This window comes from Rhinopithecus bieti, unplaced genomic scaffold, assembly GCF_001698545.2.
Source record: "Rhinopithecus bieti isolate Rb0 unplaced genomic scaffold, ASM169854v2 scaffold_16834, whole genome shotgun sequence".
NCBI lineage: Eukaryota > Metazoa > Chordata > Mammalia > Primates > Cercopithecidae > Rhinopithecus > Rhinopithecus bieti.
Window position 1 is genome coordinate 133300 of NW_016809297.1, and position 23968 is coordinate 157267.

The 23968-nt window shown below is 34.6% G+C and overlaps 1 protein-coding gene across 1 annotated transcript in view; it reads right to left on the reverse strand.

Moving 5' to 3' along the window:
- The window catches only part of LOC108540102 (thrombospondin type-1 domain-containing protein 7A-like), a gene marked incomplete at its 3' end in the record, with an annotated part of 292503 nt that overhangs the window by 71187 nt on the left and 197348 nt on the right, over positions 1-23968 (reverse strand). Inside the window, exon 2 of the mRNA XM_017889082.1 lies at positions 20317-21148. Within this exon, the coding sequence (XP_017744571.1) occupies positions 20317-21148 (832 nt within the window). The remainder of the gene's footprint in view (positions 1-20316; positions 21149-23968) is intronic.

A 23968-nucleotide genomic window follows, 5' to 3' on the forward strand; every position in this document is an offset into this window, starting at 1 on the left:
TATATATATATATGCACACACACATATATAATTTAATAACACAATATATATTACAAGAGCAGAAGTAGAAAACTGTAATACATTCTTCATGAGAATTGTTATATTAAATATAAATTATTCCAGTTAGAATCAAAACACAGTTTTCCTTAGAATTAAATATAAAGATTTGTGTTATACCAGCTAGAAAACTGTAACAAAAAAGACCATAAAGGGGAGCACTTGTCGCTGCAAATATACTATATAGTCACTATTAAAAAATATATAGTATTGTATAGGAAAAGACTAATTGGTTAGTCATATAGTATAGAGAATTCAGAATTAGATTCTGAAAAATCTGAGAAATTGATACTGTAAATAAATGGAGAAAATGTGTTCTATTTAAAATGGTGCCAGTGCAGCTAGATAGCCAAAAAAAGACAATAAAAAATGAAGCCCTGTCTAACATTTGCGCAAAATAAAGTCCAGATACATTAAAGACATAAATTTAAAATAAAAAATATATAAATATTTCAAGAAAAAACTGGGAGGCTAAATATATAATTTATGCCTAGGAAGACTACCCCAATCTCAACTGAAAATGCAGACACCATGGTAGAAAAGAAAAAAATATCTGATGTTTAAAAAATGTTAAACTGGCCGGGCGCGGTGGCTCAAGCCTGTAATCCCAGCACTTTGGGAGGCCGAGACGGGAGGATCACGAGGTCAGGAGATCAAGACCATCCTGGCTAACCCAGTGAAACCCCATCTCTACTAAAAAAAATACAAAAAACTAGCCGGGCGAGGTGGCGGGCGCCTATAGTCCCAGCTACTCCGGAGGCTGAGGCAGGAGAATGGCGTAAACCCGGGAGGCGGAGCTTGCAGTGAGCTGAGATCCGGCCACTGCACTCCAGCCTGGGCGGCAGAGCAAGACTCCGTCTCAAAAAAAAAAAAAAAATGTTAAACTTCTGTTAGTAGAATAATGATAAAGTTGATAAATTTTTAATGAATATTAGGAATATTTAATTCTAAAAGATGACAAGAACTATTAGAAATTGATAAAAAACATAAAATAAAATATTTATATATCTTTTGTTCATCATATATTCAGATGTTTAAAAGAAGAAATCCAAAGGACCATATACAAATGTGGTAAAATTCTCAGATTCACTCTCAGACAAATGGAAATTCAAATAAAAATACACCACCACTAGACATGCCTGAGGCCGGTAACAATGAAAAGCTCTTGCTTAGAGGAATGAGACGAAAAGGTACTCAAATGTTGGTAACGAAAATGTCAAGTGTTATCACTTTTTGTGAAAGTATCTAGAAATATCTTTTGAAAATAAATTTGACCCAGTAATTCCCACACCTAGGAATATGTCCTATAGAAATAACAATGGCAATTCATATGGATATTTATATGTGGATATTTATTGTGGGCTTGTTCATAGTAATCATAAGGCAGAAATAAAATTAATGTCCATCAATAAAGAATTTAAGAAGAATGAATTACAGCTATTCTGTATAATTTGGAAGGGTTTCTACAGGGTTTTATTTAGTCAAAAATAAGATGCAGATGGTATATTATATAGACATGTATATTGTATATACATATATTGTATATACACTTAAGATGTGTATTTTATACAATAGAAATAATTTTCTAAAAATGAGCAATATAAGTTGTGTGTATGTGTATGATCAGTATGTGTAGGTTGATATGAATACAGCTCATTAACATAACTTACACTCCATGGGGGAATGAGGATGTGCTTGATATTTTAATATGATGTAAGAAGGAGAAGAATAGGGCCAGGCGTGGTGGCTCATGCCTGTAATCCCAGCATTTTGGGAGGCCAAGGCGGGTGGATCACGAGGTCAGGAGACCAAGCCCATCCTGGCTAACACAGGAGAAACCCCGTCTCTACTAAAAATAAAATAAAATAAAAAACGCCAGACGTAGTGGTGGGCGCTTGTAGTCCCAGCTACTCAGGAGGCTGAGGCAGGAGAATGGCATGAAACCGGGAGGTAGAGCTTGCAGTAAGCCGAGATCATGCCACTGCACACGAGCCTGGGCGACAGAGCGAGACTCTGTCTCAAAAAAAAGAAAAAAAAAAAAAGAATAAATTTAGTATTAATATACAATCCAGTTTATGCACACTTATATGAATTTAGATATATAATGTAACGCATAATCATCTTAATGTTAATAGTGGTTCAGAGTGGTAGGATTTTAGGTGGCTTTTATTTTTTCTTTATATTTTAATGAATTGTTCTCAATTTAAAGATAATAAAGATAGTAATATAGAAAATTTAAATAATTCAAAAATAAGTCTATTTCCATTGTGTATAAAGAGTACACATGTTTAAAAACATTTTTAAACATAATTACATTTGGCAATATTTATATCTAACCTAGAGGACACAAAGATAAAGAATGATCAGCAAATAAGAAACATAAAGAAACTGGTTACATTTGTTACTAAAATACACTGGATTTTTCAAAGCTTTCAGATATAAATGTCAATGTGATTTTGTATATCAATGACTATGAGAAATGCCCAGAAGTGATTTAACTATGATCTTTGTCTTTAAGCATGAACAGCTAGGTTTCTAAGATAAATCTTGATATGATTTATGTATTTTATCTAAATAGCCACATGAATAAACAGTAATTTCTTTTCTTACTGTACTTTTTTTTTTTTTTTTTCTTTTAAGAGGCTGCATCTTGTTCTGTTCCCCAGGGTGGACTCATGTGGTGGAATCATAGTTCACTGCAGCCTCGAAACCCCAGGCTCAAGCAATCCTCCTGCCTCAGCCTCTGGAGTAGCTAGAACTACAGGCATAAGCTCCTATGCCCAACTAATTCATTTTATTTTATTATTTTTTGTAGAGATAGACAATATTTTGTCCGGGCTGGTCTTCAAATCTTGCTGTCAAGCGATTCTATTGCATCAGCCTCCCAAAGTGCTGGGATTACAAGCATAAACCACTGCAACCTGCTCAATTTATATACTTTTAAAATGGGAGAGAGTATGAAGAAAGGTAGAAAGAAATATAAACATCAAGTAGTCCTGCTATCTAAATCAGTTGAAATATTTATGATTTATCTTTATAATTGATATTTAACTCTGCTGCCTCTCTAGAATAATATGTCAATTTTATAATTATTTTATTGTCCTTACTTATAAATCCCTGATACAACATGTGTCTATCAGGTGCTGTTCATCTTTAACATAGAGGAAGGCTCTAGTTTGGTCTGGAATTTCCTTAGCATCTAGTCTACTTCTCTCATAAAAAAAGAGTAAGTTGGCAATGATAAACTATGGGGTTGACAAACATGATCAATAATGTGATGAATTTTCTCAAAAAAACTAGTTAAATAACTAATAATTTTATTCTTACTTCACACCTTTCCTCCTCTACAAATACCCTAAATTGTATTTTCCTTGAATGTTCAATAATTGTTTTCTTTCTTTGAAGTAAATTTGTCTCTTAGTACTTTTAAAACTTTCTTTGTAAGTCTAAAGTATTTTCTTTTAATCTACCTTGCATTTAAAACATTTCTAGAAAAAATTCACAACCACATTAAAAAATTACTGATATACCTATGGCACTGCAGTTATTGTTGTAGATAAATTTATTTAACTACATGTAGAAGTACTATCATTCATTTTTCACTAATGAAATAATAAATACAATGCCTGTGAGGGGATTATAAGTATAAAGACATAACTGAAATTTGAACTTAAAAAAAAAAAAAGACATTATCAACATGATCATTTCTTGATAGAGATGACCAATGTAGAACAATAGGTACGGTTTCACAGGCTGTGTTTTCTAATATTTAATGACAACACCCTTCTCATCCTTTGGTAACTACCCATGACTGAGCAGCTCCTCACAGTCCTCTCAACAGTGGAGGAAAGGGCATGGGCATCAGAAAGACAGTCTCAAGTAGTTCATGGTCTAGTTAACAAAATACTACACGTGAATGATATGAAAAAAAAACATGCCTATTGTCACAATCAAATTAATCTAGCACAACTGAAGCACTTCATTTGCCCCCTAACAGGGTTGAACTAGACTGTTTTCATTCAATCTGTACTTTTCCATCAGGCACTCTCAGTAAATGTCCCCGATAGACAATAAAAGCTTACTAAGGACTATTCAGCTCTATCCATAGCAACAATATAGGACAACTGCCCTCACTCCCAATTTATTCTCAGCTTCACTTGCTCCTCTGGCTCCCTCAGCTCTTGACTACCAGCCTCATAATTAAAAGGGAGGTAAAATGAAGCTTTGCATAGATATGTCACCAGTGCACTCTTACCAAGAAACTTCACAAATCACATTAGGCAATGTTTTCTTTTCAAATGGATCTATTTCACAACACATTGCTTTGGTTGTTCAAATGCAGTTTCAGAAATCAAATTTGCAAGTCTAAAATTAAGATGACATAGCAGAGCGCATGCATCATTCATGATGATTTCACAGTGTTTCCTAGTCTGATTTACAGTTGTCAAAATTAACCTTACATGACATAATCCATTGTACGTTTCACTCAACACTGCATTTCCAAATCATGACATTATATACCAATCATGACAATATCATCAAGTTAAACTAGTTTCTATTGATTTTAATTTCTTTTAACTACTTTCTACCTTTTGCTTTCTTTCTGGCAAGATATCTTATAAACTTTATATGATTTTTATTATGACATCCCTTTAATAGCTATTTCTCCAGAATTTCCAACACAATCCTCATTTTCATATTTTATTTTTAAATTGCAGACTTGGTTTACCTTACTTTTCTTTCTCTGATGCATCTTTTTTATTATATAGAAAACCTCACATTATTCTGAACTAAGTCACAGAGTTCAGTCTTTACCATAGAGTTTCTGTAGACACAAATCCTTGGCACTTAAAGAAAGAAAAACATAAACAAAGTATCTTCCTATCTAGTGTTATTTTGAATGCAGTGTCTTACGAGCTAGGATATAAATTATTAATAATTAAGGATAAAAATAATTATAAAATTCTGCATCCATAAATTGTTTTATAATGGAAACCAGTGATGCAGTAATTTTTTTCCCCAAAGAAAGCTCTATGATTTATTTGAAGATCAAAATACTCAATGACCTTGGCTGTAGCAGATTTGTATTGGATTTGTTGAATACCACAAGTCATACAAAACTAATTTTCAAATATGTTTGTCATAATGACATGGCTTCTATACAAGGACGGTTTTATTTTGTGCTTTGTAGGATGTAGTTAAAGATAACATCGTATTAGTGATATTTGGATGCTTCCAGAATTTAAAGCAGTTTTTCTGGCTAGTGTGAGTAGGAAAAGATTTTGTAAGGTTAGTGGAAAGACATATTTATAGTAAAATGTATGTATTTACAGAGTAAACATTTATCTTTTTAATATTGGTCTTGTCTTAACATTTTCAAGGTACAGAGATCTAAAAATGGTATTTATTTTAATTTTCCAAATTGTATATACATCACATATAGGTTTTCCTCATTATTCAATGTAACTCTGTCTTTTTTGAAAGAGATTTAAAGAATTTAAGAAGGTAAGAATTTTGTTCTTTTCTCTTTTGTTTTCAATTATCTTTACCATCTAATTATTTTAAAGCTATTATTTATTACTATTAATAAAATTCATGTTTTCCTCAGCCATTATCAATTCACATGGCAATTTTACATTTATGACTTTTTGTATCTTTATAATAATCCTGACAAATAGGTAAAGCAGGGATTTTATACCTACGTTAAAATTAAGAAATAAGTTGTAAAATTCTGACTTTAATCCAGGCTATCTGAATCTGATGCTGGTGTTACATCATATCAGTTGTGTAAAACTATTCTTCTAGTGTCAAATATGACTTAATTTCTAAACTCTTGGCAGATAGGTACACTACCTCTTCAGACTAACTAAAAGATCTATCTTAAACAGGACCACCAGGATTTCACTTGCCTTATTCTCTCTTATTTATCTGGCTGAATATCTAAAATTGTCCCACTCAATATTAATTTCTAAAATAACACAGTGAAGGGCCATGTATTAATGTCATGAATAGATTATATGAATTATTTTGTTAAATAACCAGTAAGTATAGAGGAACAAAATAAAAGCCAAGTTAAGTTTTGACTAAATAAAATCTCCAAAATGTTATAACATAGGTATCCCTTAGAAAGGCTTTAGAGATATCTTTGTAGTTGTGGGAGAAAATAAACGCAGAGAGTTGAAAGCTTAAATATTTTCCCACAAGGGGAGATGTTTACACTCAAAGAAAAAGTAATTCATGATTTTGTACCTGGTCAAAATTTATCCTTCAGTGCTTTATACTTACCTAAAATATTGCTAGATTCATGGACTGTCTAAATTAGAAGGTAGCGATCATCCAGGTCAGTGATACTACGACTCAGGAAAGAAAAATTAAGTACCTGATTGATGACTACTAAATATTTGCTGTATAAATATACAGAAACAGATGATGAAGTCTTTGTAGGGAGAGAACATGAGATTCCTCAGCCCATGAATCAGCTCACTCCTCTTCCCACTTAGGGCAGAACTAGGAAAAGCAAAGAAGTACCTAGGAATAAAATTTAAGAAGGCACGTGCATGACCCTGTTGGTGAGTGCCTCATTAAATTTTGTGTCTCAGTAGCATCTCTTGCGTCTTACCCTGTTCCCAACCCCACTAATCCATGTTATTCCTTGATTAGAAGTCCTCCTTCCTTATTCATCACCTAAAAGATAAAATTGCCATGCCACACTCTCAGGAAAGACTTGCTGATTCATCATCTATTATAAAAGAAAAGAACACTATGCCACACTCCATGGCTGACTTCCTCTTCTATTGCAGTTCAGGATTAGAGAAAGTAAATAAATGTGGGGGTGGGGTGGGGATGAGTAGAGCGAAGTGATTATTTAAAAATATCCTTTCTCACTCACCTCTCCCTCTTCAACAGGGTCATACATGGAACATGTAGAGTTTGGCTAGCACATGTAAGGATAAAAAGTGAAAACGTGTCTATGTTGAACGAGGAATAGAAGAAAACCTCAGTTGTTAGCATCATGAACGGTTATAACAAAGACAGCCTGGGGTCAGCTTTAGTGTTCTGGCCACTTGAAATCATCTCAGAGTGTCCCTGACTTTCGTATATTGAGGACGTGGGACTCCAAATAAAATGGCCAATTATTTGATACATATTATTTGAGAAAGATGAAATAACAGAGAAACAAAATAGGGCAGGCAACTTCTTTTTCTTCTGTTTCTAGTATTTTCCAGCACTATCCAAATCATCCTAGCATTTTGCCATTTATTTATCAGAACTCCAAAGTTTGGAGACTGGTTATAGCCAGACATCAGAAGATACATCAAACTGTTAAATGAAAACTGCCAAGACTGAATTTCCTCTTGAGTTGATCCTGTATTGTTTATGTGGCCTCAATGTCTCCATTGGTGCTACTTTGATCCAGGGATTCCTCACCCCATTCTTGGATTATAACCATGACCTTACTTGTGGCTGTCCAAACTCTAGAATTTCACCCCTCCAATCCATTCTGCATATCGTTCCTGTTTATGAACATAATTTTGCCTCAGTTTACTGAAGAAAAGGCCAAATTTTTCTGCCTTACCATCAATGTCACTGGGCTTCCTTTCAAAAGTTATTTACTACTCTTTTGCCGCCTGCTCCTTTGATTCAAGTCATACCAGCATCTTGACTGCCCCTTACAGATAACCTGCTCATTCTACTTCTCAGATTTTTCAAAAATGAGGTTTGACTTAGAATGCTCAGTCTTTCCACCATATCCTACTTAGGTAAGTTCTATCCATTTTGGGGGAGGAACTGGTCATATTCTACTGCCTTATCAAATTACTTTAATAAATATAGGTGTAGTCTTTCTCTCAAAAATTTTAGTAGTTTTATCTAAGATTTATCCCTTCATCAATGAGTTATTTTTACAAAGTATGAACTCTATATTATGCAAACCATAAAAGATGCAAACTCTCTGGGCCAACCCAGCATTACAGTAATTTAAAGTAATTTTATTTATTCATTTTTCTCCTGCCTTTCCTAAACAGAATTAAAGACATCAAAGTCAGAGATAAGGTTTTATATAGAGTTGGAACTATGTAGTGCCTACTATGTTCTCCTTCATCTATTTTGTGTTTAATTTCATTATATGGGATCCTTGATAGATTAGAATGCCAGAGAAGTGCATTTTTGATAAAAGTATTTGAACATCTTTTTACAATCCAGAATGTATCAGTATATCATATATTGTATAACATTCAAATGTATTCCAATTTTATACTATTGAAAATAATTTCTGACAAATTCATATTTATTATTCCAGAGTTAGGATGTACATCTCTGTTGCAGTATCTATCTCTGTTCTTATCCATCTGTTAATGGGAATATATGTATATTCATATTGATGTAGGTTAGTTTGTGGTCTGTTATATGTAGTCTTTTGAAATCTTTTCTTTTATTTTTTTATTTTAGAAAGCTTTATCTAGTAATGTACACTGAACATTCCACCAAGCAAGCACAGATGGAAAAGTTATTAACTTGACCACCAATTCCTTCAACTAGAGCAAGCCTCAATTAATTTCTTTTTTTTTTTTTTAATTATTATACTTTAAGTTCTAGGGTACATGTGGATAACGTGCAGATTTGTTACATATGTATACTTGTACCATGTTGGTGTGCTGCACCCATCAACTCGTCAGCACCCATCAACTCATCATTTACATCAGGTGAAACTCAGAATGCAATCCCTTCCCCATTCCCCATCCCCATAATAGGCCCCGGTGTGTGATGTTCCCCTTCCCGAGTCCAAGTGATCTCATTGTTCAGTTCCCACCTATGAGTGAGAACATGCGGTGTTTGGTTTTCTGTTCTTGCGATAGTTTGCTGAGAATGATGGTTTCCAGTTGCATCCATGTCCCTACAAAGGACATGAACTCATCCTTTTTTATGGCTGCATAGTATTCCATGGTGTATAGGTGCCACATTTTCTTAATCCAATCTGTCACTGATGGACATTTGGGTTGATTCCAAGTCTTTGCTATTGTGAATAGTGCCGCAATAAACATACGTGTGCATGTGTCTTTATAGCAGCATGATTTATAATCCTTTGGGTATATACCCAGTAATGGGATGGCTGGGTCATATGGTACATCTAGTTCTAGATCCTTGAGGAATCGCCATACTGTTTTCCATAATGGTTGAACTAGTTTACAATCCCACCAACAGGGTAAAAGGGTTCCTATTTCTCCACATCCTCTCCAGCACCTGTTGTTTCCTGACTTTTTATGATTGCCATTCTAATGGTGTGAGATGGTATCTCATTGTGGTTTTGATTTGCATTTCTCTGATGGCGAGTGATGATGAGCATTTTTTCATGTGTCTGTTGGCTGTATGCATGTCTTCTTTTGAGAAATGTCTGTTCCTAAATTTTGTTGTTGTTATTGTTGTGTAATCTCAACCTCAGTCATAATTAATTTTCTTTTCAAAACTTGCTTCATTTATTCCAGTATGTTACATTGTAAATGCTTGTGTCAATATTCCAAGATGTTTACTGTACAATGGCTTCTTGTATTAAGCACAGTAGTATTTTGTTCACTTACAATTCAGTTGCTATACTGGTAAATATTACCCAAACAAACTTTTCATGATCACATCTTTTATCTAATATCAGTGACCACATATTTGTACTAAGTAGAGAAGAAAGCATCTCTCAATGAAACTTTTGGGAAAAAGCTCGATAATCCCTTTCTAATACAATGATATGAGATTTAAAAAAAAATAGTGAACATAGCAAGGTGAAAGTGTGAGTAGAGACCTAAAAAGAAGAAAATAAGATAAAACACACGGAATTACTAATATAATGTGTTAGCAGACTCTAAAAGGGTGAGCATATTCTTAATTAGCTTATACAAACAATGCATTAATGATTTATTAAATTCCATCTTTTATGGGAATTTGTGTTTTCTTTTGAAAGTATTTCCTCCTATTTAAAACTATTCTTGTTTGAGTCAGAGGGAAACTCAATACTACCCACATCAAGCCAGTAGAATTCCAGCAAATAAATGAAAACAATGGGCAAGATCACAGTTGCTGCCAAGGAAATGCAAGGTCACTGCCCCGATCGGTAGCCAGGCTCCCATAGGAAACTTGCTCTCACACTGTCTCAAGCAAGAGAGCTAAATTGAACAATTAAATGGAAGATATTTAAACCTAAAACTCCAGGAAAAGTGATGAAAAGGATATGAACCTTATTTCAAGTTCATGTGGAGGATGATTAGGCAATGACATATATTATCTGACTTAAGGTTAGTCCCTTCCCCAAATCCGTCAAAGGTTTAAAATACTACCTAGGACCCTCTTTTTATTTAATTTTCCTCACTTAAAACAAAAATAACCAACAGTGCATTGTCTACCTCAATTTTCCTAAGAGGGTAGGTCTTATGTTAGGTGTTCTTACAACACAAAATAATAAAAATAATAGTAATTATGCAATAATAAAAGTAGCAGAAAGAAATATTTGCAAGTGATGAATATGTTCATGACCTTGATCATTTCATAAAGGTCATATCCCCAAACTCCTTGAGTTGTATATCTTTAATATGTACAACTTTTCATATATCAAGCATACCCCAATAATGTGATTTTAAAACTACTCCTGAAAAGTAAAAGGAGAGGTGAAGACATCCTGTCCATGACGAGATAATCATACGCTGGGATATAAGAAGTGACCCTGGTGGTCATTTTAATATTTTTGAATTTATTTGAAGTTTACAGGTAGACATTGACAATTTTAGCCCTTAATTTGCCATCACTGACACCAACTAATTGATAGTGATGAGCTTTGTGGCTTCAAGATATAAAAACAGGAGTGACTGACATAAGTAAGGATGCTTATAAATGGACAAAATGATACTAACTTTAAAATTCTCAGAGACTATTGGAGTACATTTATGATATTAATAATGGTATATTTTCTCATTTATACAGAAAATATAGTAACAGAAATTATTTAGTGTTAACCAGGAATAATAATATTGAAGTACTATTCTCAATGATGTATCCTGGATGGAATCAGTATAAATCTATATTATCTTAATTGAATAGAACATATCTTTTGAGGATACTCTTTCACATGTTCTGGTTATTTTTTTCATGACCTTAGAAGGTTCCATTTTCTCACTGGCTTCAGTTGAATTCCTGTTAAGTTACTAAAAGACTCTCAGGTTTTAAAACTGAAAGATTCTCTTAAATTTTAATACTGGAACAAACATTTACTGGGAGCTGATTATGTTCTAGGCATTGTCTTAACCTAATGTAGGCGATTAAGGTTAACGTTGCATCTTTCTTAGACGGGTTGATAGGTGCAGCAAACCACCATGGCATACGTATACCTGTGTAACAAACCTGCATGCTCTGCACATGTATTCCAGAACTTAAAGTAAAATAAAACAAAAAAAAAAAAAATCATACTTACTTAAAAAAAAGAAAGTTTGTCTAGTCATTCACCTATTGTTATTACATATATCATACATGCATACATATAAATATATATTTGTTGATATATAGCCTTACATAATGTAACACAAATTTCCTGAGAAAAACTTCAATATTTAACAATTTTTCATGAAATCTTGGACCTGACATAATATAAATGCAAAGTAACTTTTTAAGGAATGAAATTAAGTTGAGGAAAAGAGCAGAAGTAAATAGAAACAAATTTGGATAATAACAGGTGAACAGATCAGAATGGGAGGTGTACATAAACTCAAGCATAAGTTTGAAGATAAAAATGTTAATGAGGGATGTTCAATGGGAATTTAACAAAATACAAGTCAAGTTATTTTTGAATTATAGTTTTGGCCAGACCAGCTGTCTTGAGTCTCAATGCTGGTTTAGTGAAGAATATGTTGACTGTCTAGTTGCTCTATCATTTTGAAATGAATATAAATATGTTTGGTAGGAGTAAGAAAATGTATGTGCTCCTCTTTAACTGATTGGAAAAAGAGAGTTTGTTTCTTATATAAAAAATAAAATACTGTATATAAAATAAGCTAAAATCACTATCATTAATAATGTACCTCCTCACGAATAATTTGCCTTACAATCCTAGCTAAAGATAACATAAAGCAATAGTGATTAGCAAAATATTATTTCCTTATTTATGTTAAAGTTTTAATTATTGTGATTTTAAAATGTATGTAATATACTTTTATAATAGCAAATGTATATAACTTATAAACAAATAAACATATATTGGGGTGTGTTAAAAACCCTGTTACTAATAAATGTGGACAAGTTTAGACCTGCAGGATATAAAGTCTAAACATTTAAATTTGACCTCCAAGATCTTTATAGGTTTCCAAGACCTTTATAGGGTTTCTCCATTTCTCTTCTAGGCTAGTGCCTCTTCCCTTTGTATTCTAACCTCCAGAGGTGAAACAACCTACAGAAACAGTATTTTTCCACAAGGAACCATTACTGCTGCAAATTCTCACTGCTTTTGCTCTTTTTGTTTCCATATTCTTTGGTCATCTCCATCCTACACCTGGTGCATGCCTTCAAATCCTTAATTCTAGCAGCATTTCCCCTAGGAGGCCATTCTTGATCCTGCCAACCTCCTTCCAGGAAGAATTCATTATCTCTGTTGTTATTTGCATGCACTTTCTCTCTCTCTCTAGACAAAACATAGCATCTCTAATATTTTATTGTTTCTTTTGTGACACTATTTCTATAATATAATATAAATCCTTGAGATTATGATTTTTCTTTTGTCTTTTTGTCTGCATGATAGTGCCCAGAATGTCTTGATGCCTTTAGTTTTGTTGAATGAAAAGGTAAATAAGTAAATAAATGCATAGTAAATTAATTAGTTGATGAGTAAACTAACAATGACATAGAAGCAGTTCTCTGGTTCTGACACTGTACTCTAACATAGCTATTATTTATCAGTCAGGGCCAGCAGAAAACAGAATGTAAACTCACATGGGTTAATTCAGAAAAGTTTCATAAAAGGATTATTAACAAAATTTTAGGCATCGAGGAATGGTACAGCATCTTGCAGCTATTAACTATAGGAAGATTAGCACCCTATGGCAATAAAGGAATCAACGGAAAGGATTTTACTAGAATTCGAGGTTGACCTAGAGCTGGGGAGAGGACTGCTGGATAGGGGCAGGAGGCTTTGCTAGAGGAATTCAGCAAGGAACAGACAGAAATAGTCTCTCTTCCCACCATCTGATATACTGCTGCTTTCTCACATTGGTAGAATCCAATGATAAAGGAGGCTCAGAAGCCTATGAATACACTGCTCAGAGGTCAGCATCCGGACACACGAGCAGGATGGGGAAGGGATGATAGTGAACCTCTAAGGTCAAACATAATATACTGCCTGGTCAGCTCAACATTTTGAGAAAACTAAAATGTTCTTTTTAGCCATCTACTGTCTACCAAAGAATATGGGCATACTGACCCTGTTTAGTCGGGTGTGGCCAACAGGCAGCTGAGGGAGGCTTGCGAGACGTGATGATGAGTATCTGGCGGGCAACTTGACACTTTGGATATAACAGAAAGTTTGAAGATCTAAAAGCCTGCTATTTAGAAATAGTAATTTTATAAATGGATTCTGAACAACTTAAAAGGAGTGTTACTTTAAATAGTGGGCAATTTTCTCCTTTTTCTTTCATAAAGTTAGGATTAGATTTGCAATTTTACTGATTCACAAAGTCGTAGCATGGGGATGGGCCCTTAGGAACCATACAGCTCATCAACTGAGTGATAACTTTGTAGTTACTCCCAAGACTGCGGAGAGCTGCCTTATTCTACAGGCACTCCATAGAAATTCACCCTGATGTTTCAGTATGAACTGATTTGTAGGCCATGTTGAAAATTAATTAACTCTCTGCCAAGAAAGATATATAGGATTTTATGTCCACAATTTTAGGTATGGTTTTTGTTTGGGGTTCATTAGAATCACAACTTTATTTATTTTAATAATATTTATTATTTATTTTACATTTATATATTTATTTTTAGGCTCCCTCCCTCTCTCCCTCAATACCACCTATCCCAGAACACATATGGTTTACAGAAGAGAAAGCTGGGTTCCAGAAAGTGTAAATGACTTGTTCAATACTCTGTAGCCATGAGTGCATAGGTTTACTATTCTTATTTATTATTTATTTATCCTAATTATCCATTACTTAAATTCCATTCTTGTTGCTTCAGCCAGCTTCGCAACTGTTATAAAGCAAGTGCTTTATATTCAAGTTTGATATCACCATTCTGGAAAGCAATCCTAAAACAGAAGGTTGGAGTAATTAACAACTAGTATTCTAAGGTAAAATAAGAACCAGGAATAAAGAGATAAGCTGTGTTGAGAAAAATTACACTTTTCTGCTCAACAGTTTTAAATTTGAAGATGAGAGGGGATGCCAGAAAGTCTGGGCTTAGGAAACAAAAATCAGAAATGTACTTTAAGCAATTATTACTCATTACTATCTGAAATGCTAAGGCTGAATTCGTACAGAGACTTAAAATGAAAATGAATTTGGTAAAAGAAATGAGACAAAATACTCCAAGGTGTTAGTATTTCTGGAAGTATTAGATTATTCACCCCTTCATGTTTTACTGTTATGTTTATCCTATGTATTTGTGCCTGAAGTATCTGCTTTATGGAATTATCTAGAAGCTGGATAGTTCTACTTTTCTTGGCTTAGCTAACAGAAATCTGTTTTAAATCCTAAATCTGTCTTATTCCCTCAGGAATTCACTGGGCTGAATTTCCCGTACTTTTCGGAAATGCTTCTCCTGGAATTATAATTACCATTAATTGCCCCTGTCAGACAATTCGACGAAACAAGATAGGTTCAAATGGAAGATATTTTCAAAAGTAGGCACTACATCCATTAAATGTTTCTGGTATTACTCAGAGCAGATTCCATCCTTGTTCCTTGCTCTTCAATACGCAGATTTGGTTCTTCATTTGAGGAGAAGGTGAGCTGGGTCAGGTAAAGCATTCCAGAGGTGAGGATGCAATGGCAATCACAGGCTATGCTTGTTGCAGTCTGGAGATGGCTGCCTCTTCTCCCTGCTCCTCCTCCATTCCACCTTTGACAGCTTACCTCAGTCAGAAGACCAGAAAATAACATTTCTGCTTAATTTCTCCAACAGCTACACTTCTGCGATTCTAGGGTGGAGAACTGGCTCTTAAGGGACCTTCCCCAGATTCCCTGTGTCTTGCCCTTTCCCCCACCAGATTGGGATAATCCAATAAAAAGAGACTTGGATATGCCACCGGGTTCCTTAGAGGAGTCTCTTTCATGCTTCAGGTTCTAGCTTCCTCTGTCTTTGAGGCACAGATTTATCATATGGACACTTCCTTTTTTCAGTTTTCCATTTTCTTTTTTTTTTGTTTTAACTATAGATTATTTCCTTGATTGGTGTTACTGGTTGATTTCAAGGCAGGAGACTAGAGTAAAATTGCCATTACTTCCTCATGTTTAATTCCAAATCACATACCTTATATGGTATTAACTGCATGATTCTCTCTATGTCAAAAGAAAAAATATATAATAAATTTAAATATATTAATAGGTTTTATCTGCAATTTTAGAATTGGCAACACTTCATTCCACAAGTTGGAATAAATATTCCCATGAGCTGAGCAGAGGAGGTTGATTTTATAGATAGTAAAGGGCTGAGGAAAGCAAAACAGAAAACAAAATGTGGTTTGGTCATTTCAAAGTTACTTTTCTGTAAAGGTTACAGCAGAAAAAAAAATCAAAAACAGAAACAAAATAAAACAGAAATCCTTATCATGTCTGTTAGGATTGGCCTGTGTGGGGATTTGGCTATTATCTCTCTCTCTCTCTCTACTGATTTCTCAGAAGGTAGATAAATAACTTATTTTCAGCTTGGTGACTGGAACTTTTGCATAATCAACACCATTTTTGTTTGGTCTGTTGGGCCTGGTGCAGGAGGAGGAGGCTCAATCCTGACCAATGGCCTCCTATAAATTTTATTTAACACTCATAAGAGTTAGTACAGCAGGCTGAGACTTCTATCCTTAGAAAGGCCTGCTTGGAGGGTTTGCCCTTGGCTGGGATCCGGGAACTTAATTGGTAATCCGTTCCTTACATTGATATAAAATTTTCTATACATGATAAGAGTGGCTGTACCTAATCTGTTTGTATAAATATAATTTATTATATTACTTGTTATCGTTATTACCATAGATTATAATGCACTTAATTATTTTGTTAAGTTAGCCTTTCCTCTCTATTTTTCAGTATTTTCCTGGTCTGTCTTGTATGTCTATTTTCCCCTTGTAAATTTCACAGTAACAATGCATAGACAGTTGGTATCTTTACTAAATATTCTAGACAAGCACAACTACATCCTTTTCTATTTTTCCAAGTTCAGTGTTAAGTGCAGAACTTTTATAGTTAAGCTTATTTACAGATTTAAGTTTTCCTTTTGCAAATGAGATATTTCAGTCTTTTTCCCCATTATAATACTTAATTTTTTAAGCATCTAGGGAATATATTGATTTTTGGATATTATCTTTGTGTACATCAACCTTATCGATTTTTTATTGTTTATAATATATTTTCAGTTGATTAGGTGGAGTATTTCAGAATTATCAGAACATCTGAGGGAAAAGGTCTTATTTTTGCCACTTGCTTTCCAATTTTCATTTCCTTCTCCTTTCAGGTACATTGACTGATACTTACAGATCAATGCTAACTAAGAGTGGAGATAATGTGCTGTCCTGTCTTATTTTTTACTTTAGAGAAAATGCTTCTAATGTTTCACAATTGAACACCTTCCCAGCTTTCAGTCTGATGTCTCTTTGCCTATCTCTCTCCATAAAACTTGATCTATATTAGTTCTCCCATTAGGTCATTATTTCAACTTCTTCTTGCAGAATATTAGTCTTGTACAATTTCAATGTGTGAATCAAGGTCTTCTTTTAATTTCAGGAAAGCCTTATCTTTGTATTTTGTTGTGTTTTCTGTTTTAATTTTTCTGTTTCTATCTTCAGGAACATCAGCATTTTATATAGTAATGTCCTTCGTTTGCATATCCATTATCTCTTTTAAAAATTAGTTTATTTGATGTTCTCAAACTGTTCTCTATGTCACTGACTCTTTCTACCACCAAATATTTTTTTCATTTTTTATTGCTTTTAATGTGAATTGCATTTCTGTTCTTATTTTATAATTCTCCTCCATTTTTTTTTCTAGCTCCAACAGATCACTCGTAAACTCATTCTGTTTTCTTGTCTCTCTTTTGAATACCGAAATTCTTTCTGTTTTGGATTCAGAAAACCGTATTTCATTTAACACCTTTGGTTTCTTGGAGAAACACTTGGTATACTTTCATACCAACTCTTGGTCCTGTAAGATTTCACCCAGCCTGGCTGGAAGTCACTGGTTTACAGGGAGGCTTCCTGTGTCCTAGTGTATGTGTAGTGATTTAGAATTCTCTTCCACTAGTTGTCAAAACTTTAATCCCTCAGTCTGTCAAACTGATAGTCTTTTGTTGGCAATAATAGCATAGTGGGCTTCCTGCCTATTATGCTATTCTGATTTTAAGCAGAACTCAAATATGGTTCAGCAGCCCTTTTCACTGACACAGACCATGTCATATTAAGGAAGTGTCATTGGCTTGTCCCCTCAGAAAGCTCTGGCTACTCTTAAGAGATTTTGAGTGTTCATGAAAGCTGGTAACACATAATGCCTTTCTAAGTGTCCTCCCTAAGTCATGTCTAATTTTACCACATTAGCCAAATTTCTGTATCAATTGTGGTTTGGGACTGTGACTGTTTCCTGGCTGTCATAAAAGAATAGAGTTTCATTTGTGTTTTTCATTCTTATTGATTTTGGTCTACTGGAAAGCAGAAAGGAGGGCAGATCCATCATTGTTAACTTAAACATTTTAGCAGTAATTCTAAAATTATTTTTGTCTATGATCTGCTTCCCCAGATTCTTGGTTTTATTTAGTTAAACTTAGGCAGTTACTATAACATAATTTTTAGCCATATTAAATTATTTTTGTTCTCCATGATAAGATTGTTTCTGGATTTGATAGAAGCTAAAACATTTTAAATTTGATCACTAAGTTCTTGATTTGTGGCCCTGTACTTCAGTGATGTCACTGATTCACTCTTCAGTTTATTGGCTTTACTGATACCATAGTATACTATCTGAGCAAAACATAGGTCAAAATACCTGATTTTTGTCTCGTCTTGACTAGGACTTTCTTGATTATACATGATAATTCATATATAATGGAAATATTCACAACCAATTTATTTAACATAAAGTTTAACCTATACTGTAGTAAGTCAGAACATATATGCAACTATCAATTTATTGGAAGTTATATATGGTATTTCTAATGGGATACAAGTTCCTGACAAATAAGCTCTGCATTTTTAAGTGTGCTTGTTTAATTCAAACAACTGGATGAGAATATTAGGCTCTATGCAATGGTAGCTACTATCCTAATTACACTTTTAATTGAGTAGTCAACGTTAAATTAAATGTCTACAGCATGCTAACTCAGTGACAGCAGGAAACAACTCAACTTGCCTTGGAGACTCATTCAATTATTTGATATAAGCCAAGTAACTAATATAACTGTAATATACTTCAGGAAAAGAGAAAAGTAAATCACCAGAATAAGGATAGTCAGAAAAGAACAAAATAGGAATTGAGTTGAAAATATACATGATACAGAATCAGAGGTACACACACACACACACACACACACACACACACACACACACACAGAGAGACACTTAAGGAGTTGTAGGAAACCTGGAGAATGAAGGCAGAACAAACAGCCTTCATTCAAGGCCACAGGAGCAGAACTAGAATGGAGAAATAAAACATAATTCTATCAATACAAAGAGGGGAGAGAGTAGCAAAAATTTCAAAAAGCAGTAACCAGAACTCTATGATGAGAGAAAGTTATTGTCTTAGACAGACCGATTTTTGTTTATCTAATTAAACTATATCCTTTCCCAAAAACACTTTAAACCAGATTTCAAAATCTATACATAGCAAAATCAACAGACAAGAATAGATTGAAAAAACAAATAATTGGGTGAGGAAAAAAATAAAGCTAAATAAAGCTAAAGATATGTTAATAAACAACATGCATGCCACACAGTCCTATTTAGGTTCTTAACAGAAGAAGTTAACATGCAAATGTGGTCTGTTACAAGATTTCCAGAGGCCATAGAAAAACAACCCAGCTGTTCACCAGAAGCACAGAGGTCGAAACTTCAGGGAAATTTATCTTACATGTTTTTAATCAGGAGAATAGACTGTGTGATAGAGTTGATGACGCTTTCAATACCATTTCTACAATAAATCTGATATACAATTCTTACTGATGTTACTATTGTTTTTTCAGTTTAATCCAAATCATAACTGCATAAATATTTCTGAAAAAGCAATTATGCAAATATCCAGATAAGCCACTCCCAGATGGTCTGGTTTATCCAAGAGCAAAATTTAAAATACCCAGAGAACATCACGTCTTTCAGATAATCCTCAATGAAAATTATTTCCACAACAAGTAAATCATACATGAGACAGTTTTTTCATAACATAGTCATTATGTACCCAAAGACAATTTGTCAAATAATTTCTGTCTAGAAAATGAAGCTAATTAGTTACGTGTTTCCTGAATGAGGCTACTCATGATTCAATACCCTCTACTTACCTTATTTTCGGCTGGTTGCTGTTTCCTTCTCTGGAGGGAGTTATTCCATTATACACAATGTGCAAGAGAATTATTCTTAGGTATAGCTCCCTGGGTTGTTGTTTAGAGCAGATTTTGTTTATAGGGTAATTCTGAAAATGCTCTAAACTTGGAGAGTTTACAAGTATGCCTTTTTCTATTAACTCACTAAAATAAGTATCTGAATTTAAAATCCCAATACTTCAGCCTCTAAGCAATTTTGTTTTCTATTATAGGGAAATGACAATGTCTACACATAGAGAAGAAGCAGTATCTTTTCAAGAAGAATCGCTCATGCTTCAGACTTTGAAAGGAAAATCAAAATAACTCCAGTAATACAGGGCCTAAACGTGGGCACAATATAAACAACACTGAGAAACCCCCACAAGCTCAGAAGCCTTAAATTTGGGGGTAGCTCATCCTAGGTTGTGCCCCTATGTAATCCAGAAGTTATTAGACGGTAGGGGATGTCTTAGGTACTCATGATCTTGACAGACAGGCCCGTGTAGTTAACAGTAATTAAAATGTTACCTTAAATCAGCAGCTTTTCCTGTCTTGTTAATACACATAACCTCTCTGGTCTGATATCCAATCTGGATGTCCCAATATTTGTTCTCCTGTCTGTTCTGTCTGTTTCTGTTTCTCTTTTTCTTAATAAGTTCGCGGGCTTCTGGATCCTTTACTCCTTTGCTGCGGTCCTTTTCCCGTTCTTTATTCTTCCCGCGTCTCCTTGCTTGTCTTACTTGTCGGGAGTGGGGCATTGAGCAGGTGCTCCAGGGCCCCACATGCAGGCTGTACATGAGCTCCTCGGCCTCGCATGGGCTGGATTGGCACACCTGGAACTCCGTCAGGTTTGGACAGCCAGAGCCTCCGAACTGCGGGGGCGCCACCACATGACGCGTCCGGTGCTGAAGCCCGCTGCCGCAGGTCTTGGAGCATTCGGACCAGGCAGAAAACTCAGACACAATGCAATCTTGCTGGCAAGGAATGAGGCAAGCCTGCTCCAGGAGAGGCTTGGGCTCAAAGTACTCACAGATGATATCCTCCGCAGGAATATCTTTGTCTTTCTGGATGCACACTATCTCCCTCACCTGAATACCTTCTTCCCCCTTAATGCATTCAAGAGGTTTCTCTAGGCTTTTTGAAATCACAGGCTGACACTGATTCCAAGGTCCCAGTCTCCAGTCGTACAACTCTTTGTGCCAGTCGCAAACTTTGAAACAATTCTGCTGGTTATTGGGTCTCTCGGCCTGCTTACAGTTAGTATGCAGTGTAGTCCATCCCTCCACATGAGCACACCACACAGCCCTCGTTTGGATGCCTCCTGGACCACATTCATCTCCCATGCATCGGCCCCATGGACCTACAAAAATTGCAACACAAAAATTAGCAGGGCTACTAGAAGAAAACTACAAGTTATTGCACATTCCAGAAAGACCTTTCAAGACCTAGTACATTAACTTCCCTGAGGTGTTATAAAGTAGGTCTCTGGACAGGATTGTTGGAAAGTAATGATCCACACTAAGTATTTTTGCAAAAGGGGAACTGTGTCACAGAGTCTATATAAGGCAACTTCTGGGACAATTTCACTTTGAGTTCTTTAGGGATTATTAAAAGTTTGGTTTTGTTCATTTCCTTTGTTTTATGTAGTTGGAAATCCTTGCTGATAAAGGACATCAGAAATTAGTCTCAGTGAAAACTCATTACTCCTGCCTCACAATCATCAAATCCATTTCAGTAACTGGCAAAGAAAATGGCCCCTTGTGAAGAACTTCTCCTGCAGGCATTTCTCTTCCTGGACAATTAAGTACTTTGTGGAACTTGCTCTCTTCTTCATCATTTTTTATTTTCATAGCCTATGACTGCAAGGGTCTAATAGTTGTATATTATGTGTGTCAATAGAGCCTAAAGTGTTCACTCTCTGGCTACCAAAGCTGGGAAGCAAACATCTTCATTTACACACATTCTGCCTTTAAATTTACGAACTTTTTTCCCCCCATTTCCCAAGTGAAGTATAGAGCTGGGTGAGGGAATTTAAATTTAACTAAAAGATTTTTGCAATTTTCTAATCATTGAGAGGTTATTTGGGGTCTTATTTATTCATTCATTTCTTAAAATGAAATATTTGGTATTACAGAGCTGTTTTATGTGATACTTAAATCAGTGGCTTTAATATGAAATGTGAGTTTTTTTTTTCTGTGAAATCCTTCTAAGAATAGATTTAAACCTTATATTTGCATATATTATTTTTTTCTAAGGTAGATGATATGATTTTCAGTGCTTTAACAGACAGATCCCAATTTATGAAATTGAGAATTGTGAAATTTTGGAATTATAAGAATCTTAAAGATCATATGAATTATAAAGAAACTTAAAGATCATATAATTACATGATTTTCAAAAAGTATTCCATGAATTTGAGAAATTGTTTGATGTGCCTTAAAGCCATTTTCCATCTGTTGTGTGGGAAGGTGAGGGCCAACATGTGGGGTGGGCTCTAGTGCCCCTCGTACTCTTACACTGCTGCCATCCTCCCTGATTGATGCTTTTATAAGAAAAACTCTATTTGTATTATCAGTTTTATTCACATGGGGATTAGGCATAAGATTATGTCTGCAAGAGGTTTCTACTGTGGAAATGTGAAACCTGCTAACGTAGGTCAATGGATTCGCTCTATGGATGAGAAAAACAGGAAACAAGAAGGAAAAGTGATTTGCTGAATTCAAATATTTAATGAATAACAAAACCAATCTGGACTTTAGGTTCCAGTTCTAACTTTTAGTTGTATGATTTCTCTTTAAATCTTTAGCCTCAGTTAGTTTCTTCTGTACATACCAATTGGTAGTATACAAATAAAGAAATATAAAGAATGTGCTAATCATATTTAATCTAAATATTTAATTTTGCCTAATGAGAAAGATGTTTAAAGTTTGCGGAAAATTTCCTTACAAATGGCATTATGATGTTGTAAATAGAATAGAGACTTGCTATAAATTTTGTGCTAACTAATCATTATTGCATGAAAGTAAATATTGGATAGTTGGCATACCCATATCATTCCTTTATGAAGTTTGCATGTAAGAAATTATAAGGGATGTAAATGCTTATTAGGGATGTAACATTCTTATAAGGGATATAAAATACTCAAGGAGACTGGGAAACAGTCTCCTTGAAGTATTAATATGAAACTTTATGGACTTAGAAAGCCAGTGGGTTTGTTGCATCTGTCCAAATGCAATCCACCTAATAATATTTTAATCTTATTTTTAATTTGCCAAAGAAAAATATATGTTTACAAATCTGGTGATATTTTCTTAAAGATTTTCTAAATACTCACTTTGGGAACCACAGAATCTAGGATACTTCTCAAAATGAGAACCTAGTAATATGTATAAAATTTTCTAATTAATTCCACACACCCTTGGCATTTATTCCCCACCCCCACTGTGCTTGAACAAAACAGTGGTCCTTATTTAACATCTGAACACAACATATAAAGACATAGTTATATCAGACTCTCAAATTAGGAGTAAGCTATATGCCATTAAGTCTGAATTTAAAAATATAAGTGTCTTATACTAACTCAGACTCTAAATCCCAGATGTAATTTAGTTGAACTTCCTGATGTATTATTTTTTCCAATTTTAAAAATTAATTATCAAATTAGACTGACTAATCAGATTGAGGCTACTAGTCCTTTATCTTCAAAGTGTAAACAAATGATTTTTTATAGCAGACTTATAAGGGTGTCACTTAAAAAACATAACTATACATTTTTAGGTAGGCAGCACTATTACTAATAGATGTGATTGGGCCGGGCGCAGTGGCTCACGCCTGTAATCCCAGCACTTTGGGAGGCCGAGGCAGGCGGATCATGAGGTCAGGAGATCGAGACCATCCTGGCTAACATGGTGAAACCTCATCTCTACTAAAAATACAAAATATTAGCCAGGAGTGGTGGGGGGCGCCTGTAGTCCCAGCTACTCGGAGGCTGAGGCAGGAGAATGGCGTGGACCCGGGAGGCAGAGGTTGCAGTGAGTCGAGATTGCGCCACTGCACTCCAGCCTGGGCAACAGAGAGAGACTCCATCTCAAAAATAAATAAAATAAAATAAAATAAAATAAAATAAAATAAAATAAAATAAAATGTGATGTATTAATTAATGTAAATTAATGTTTTATTA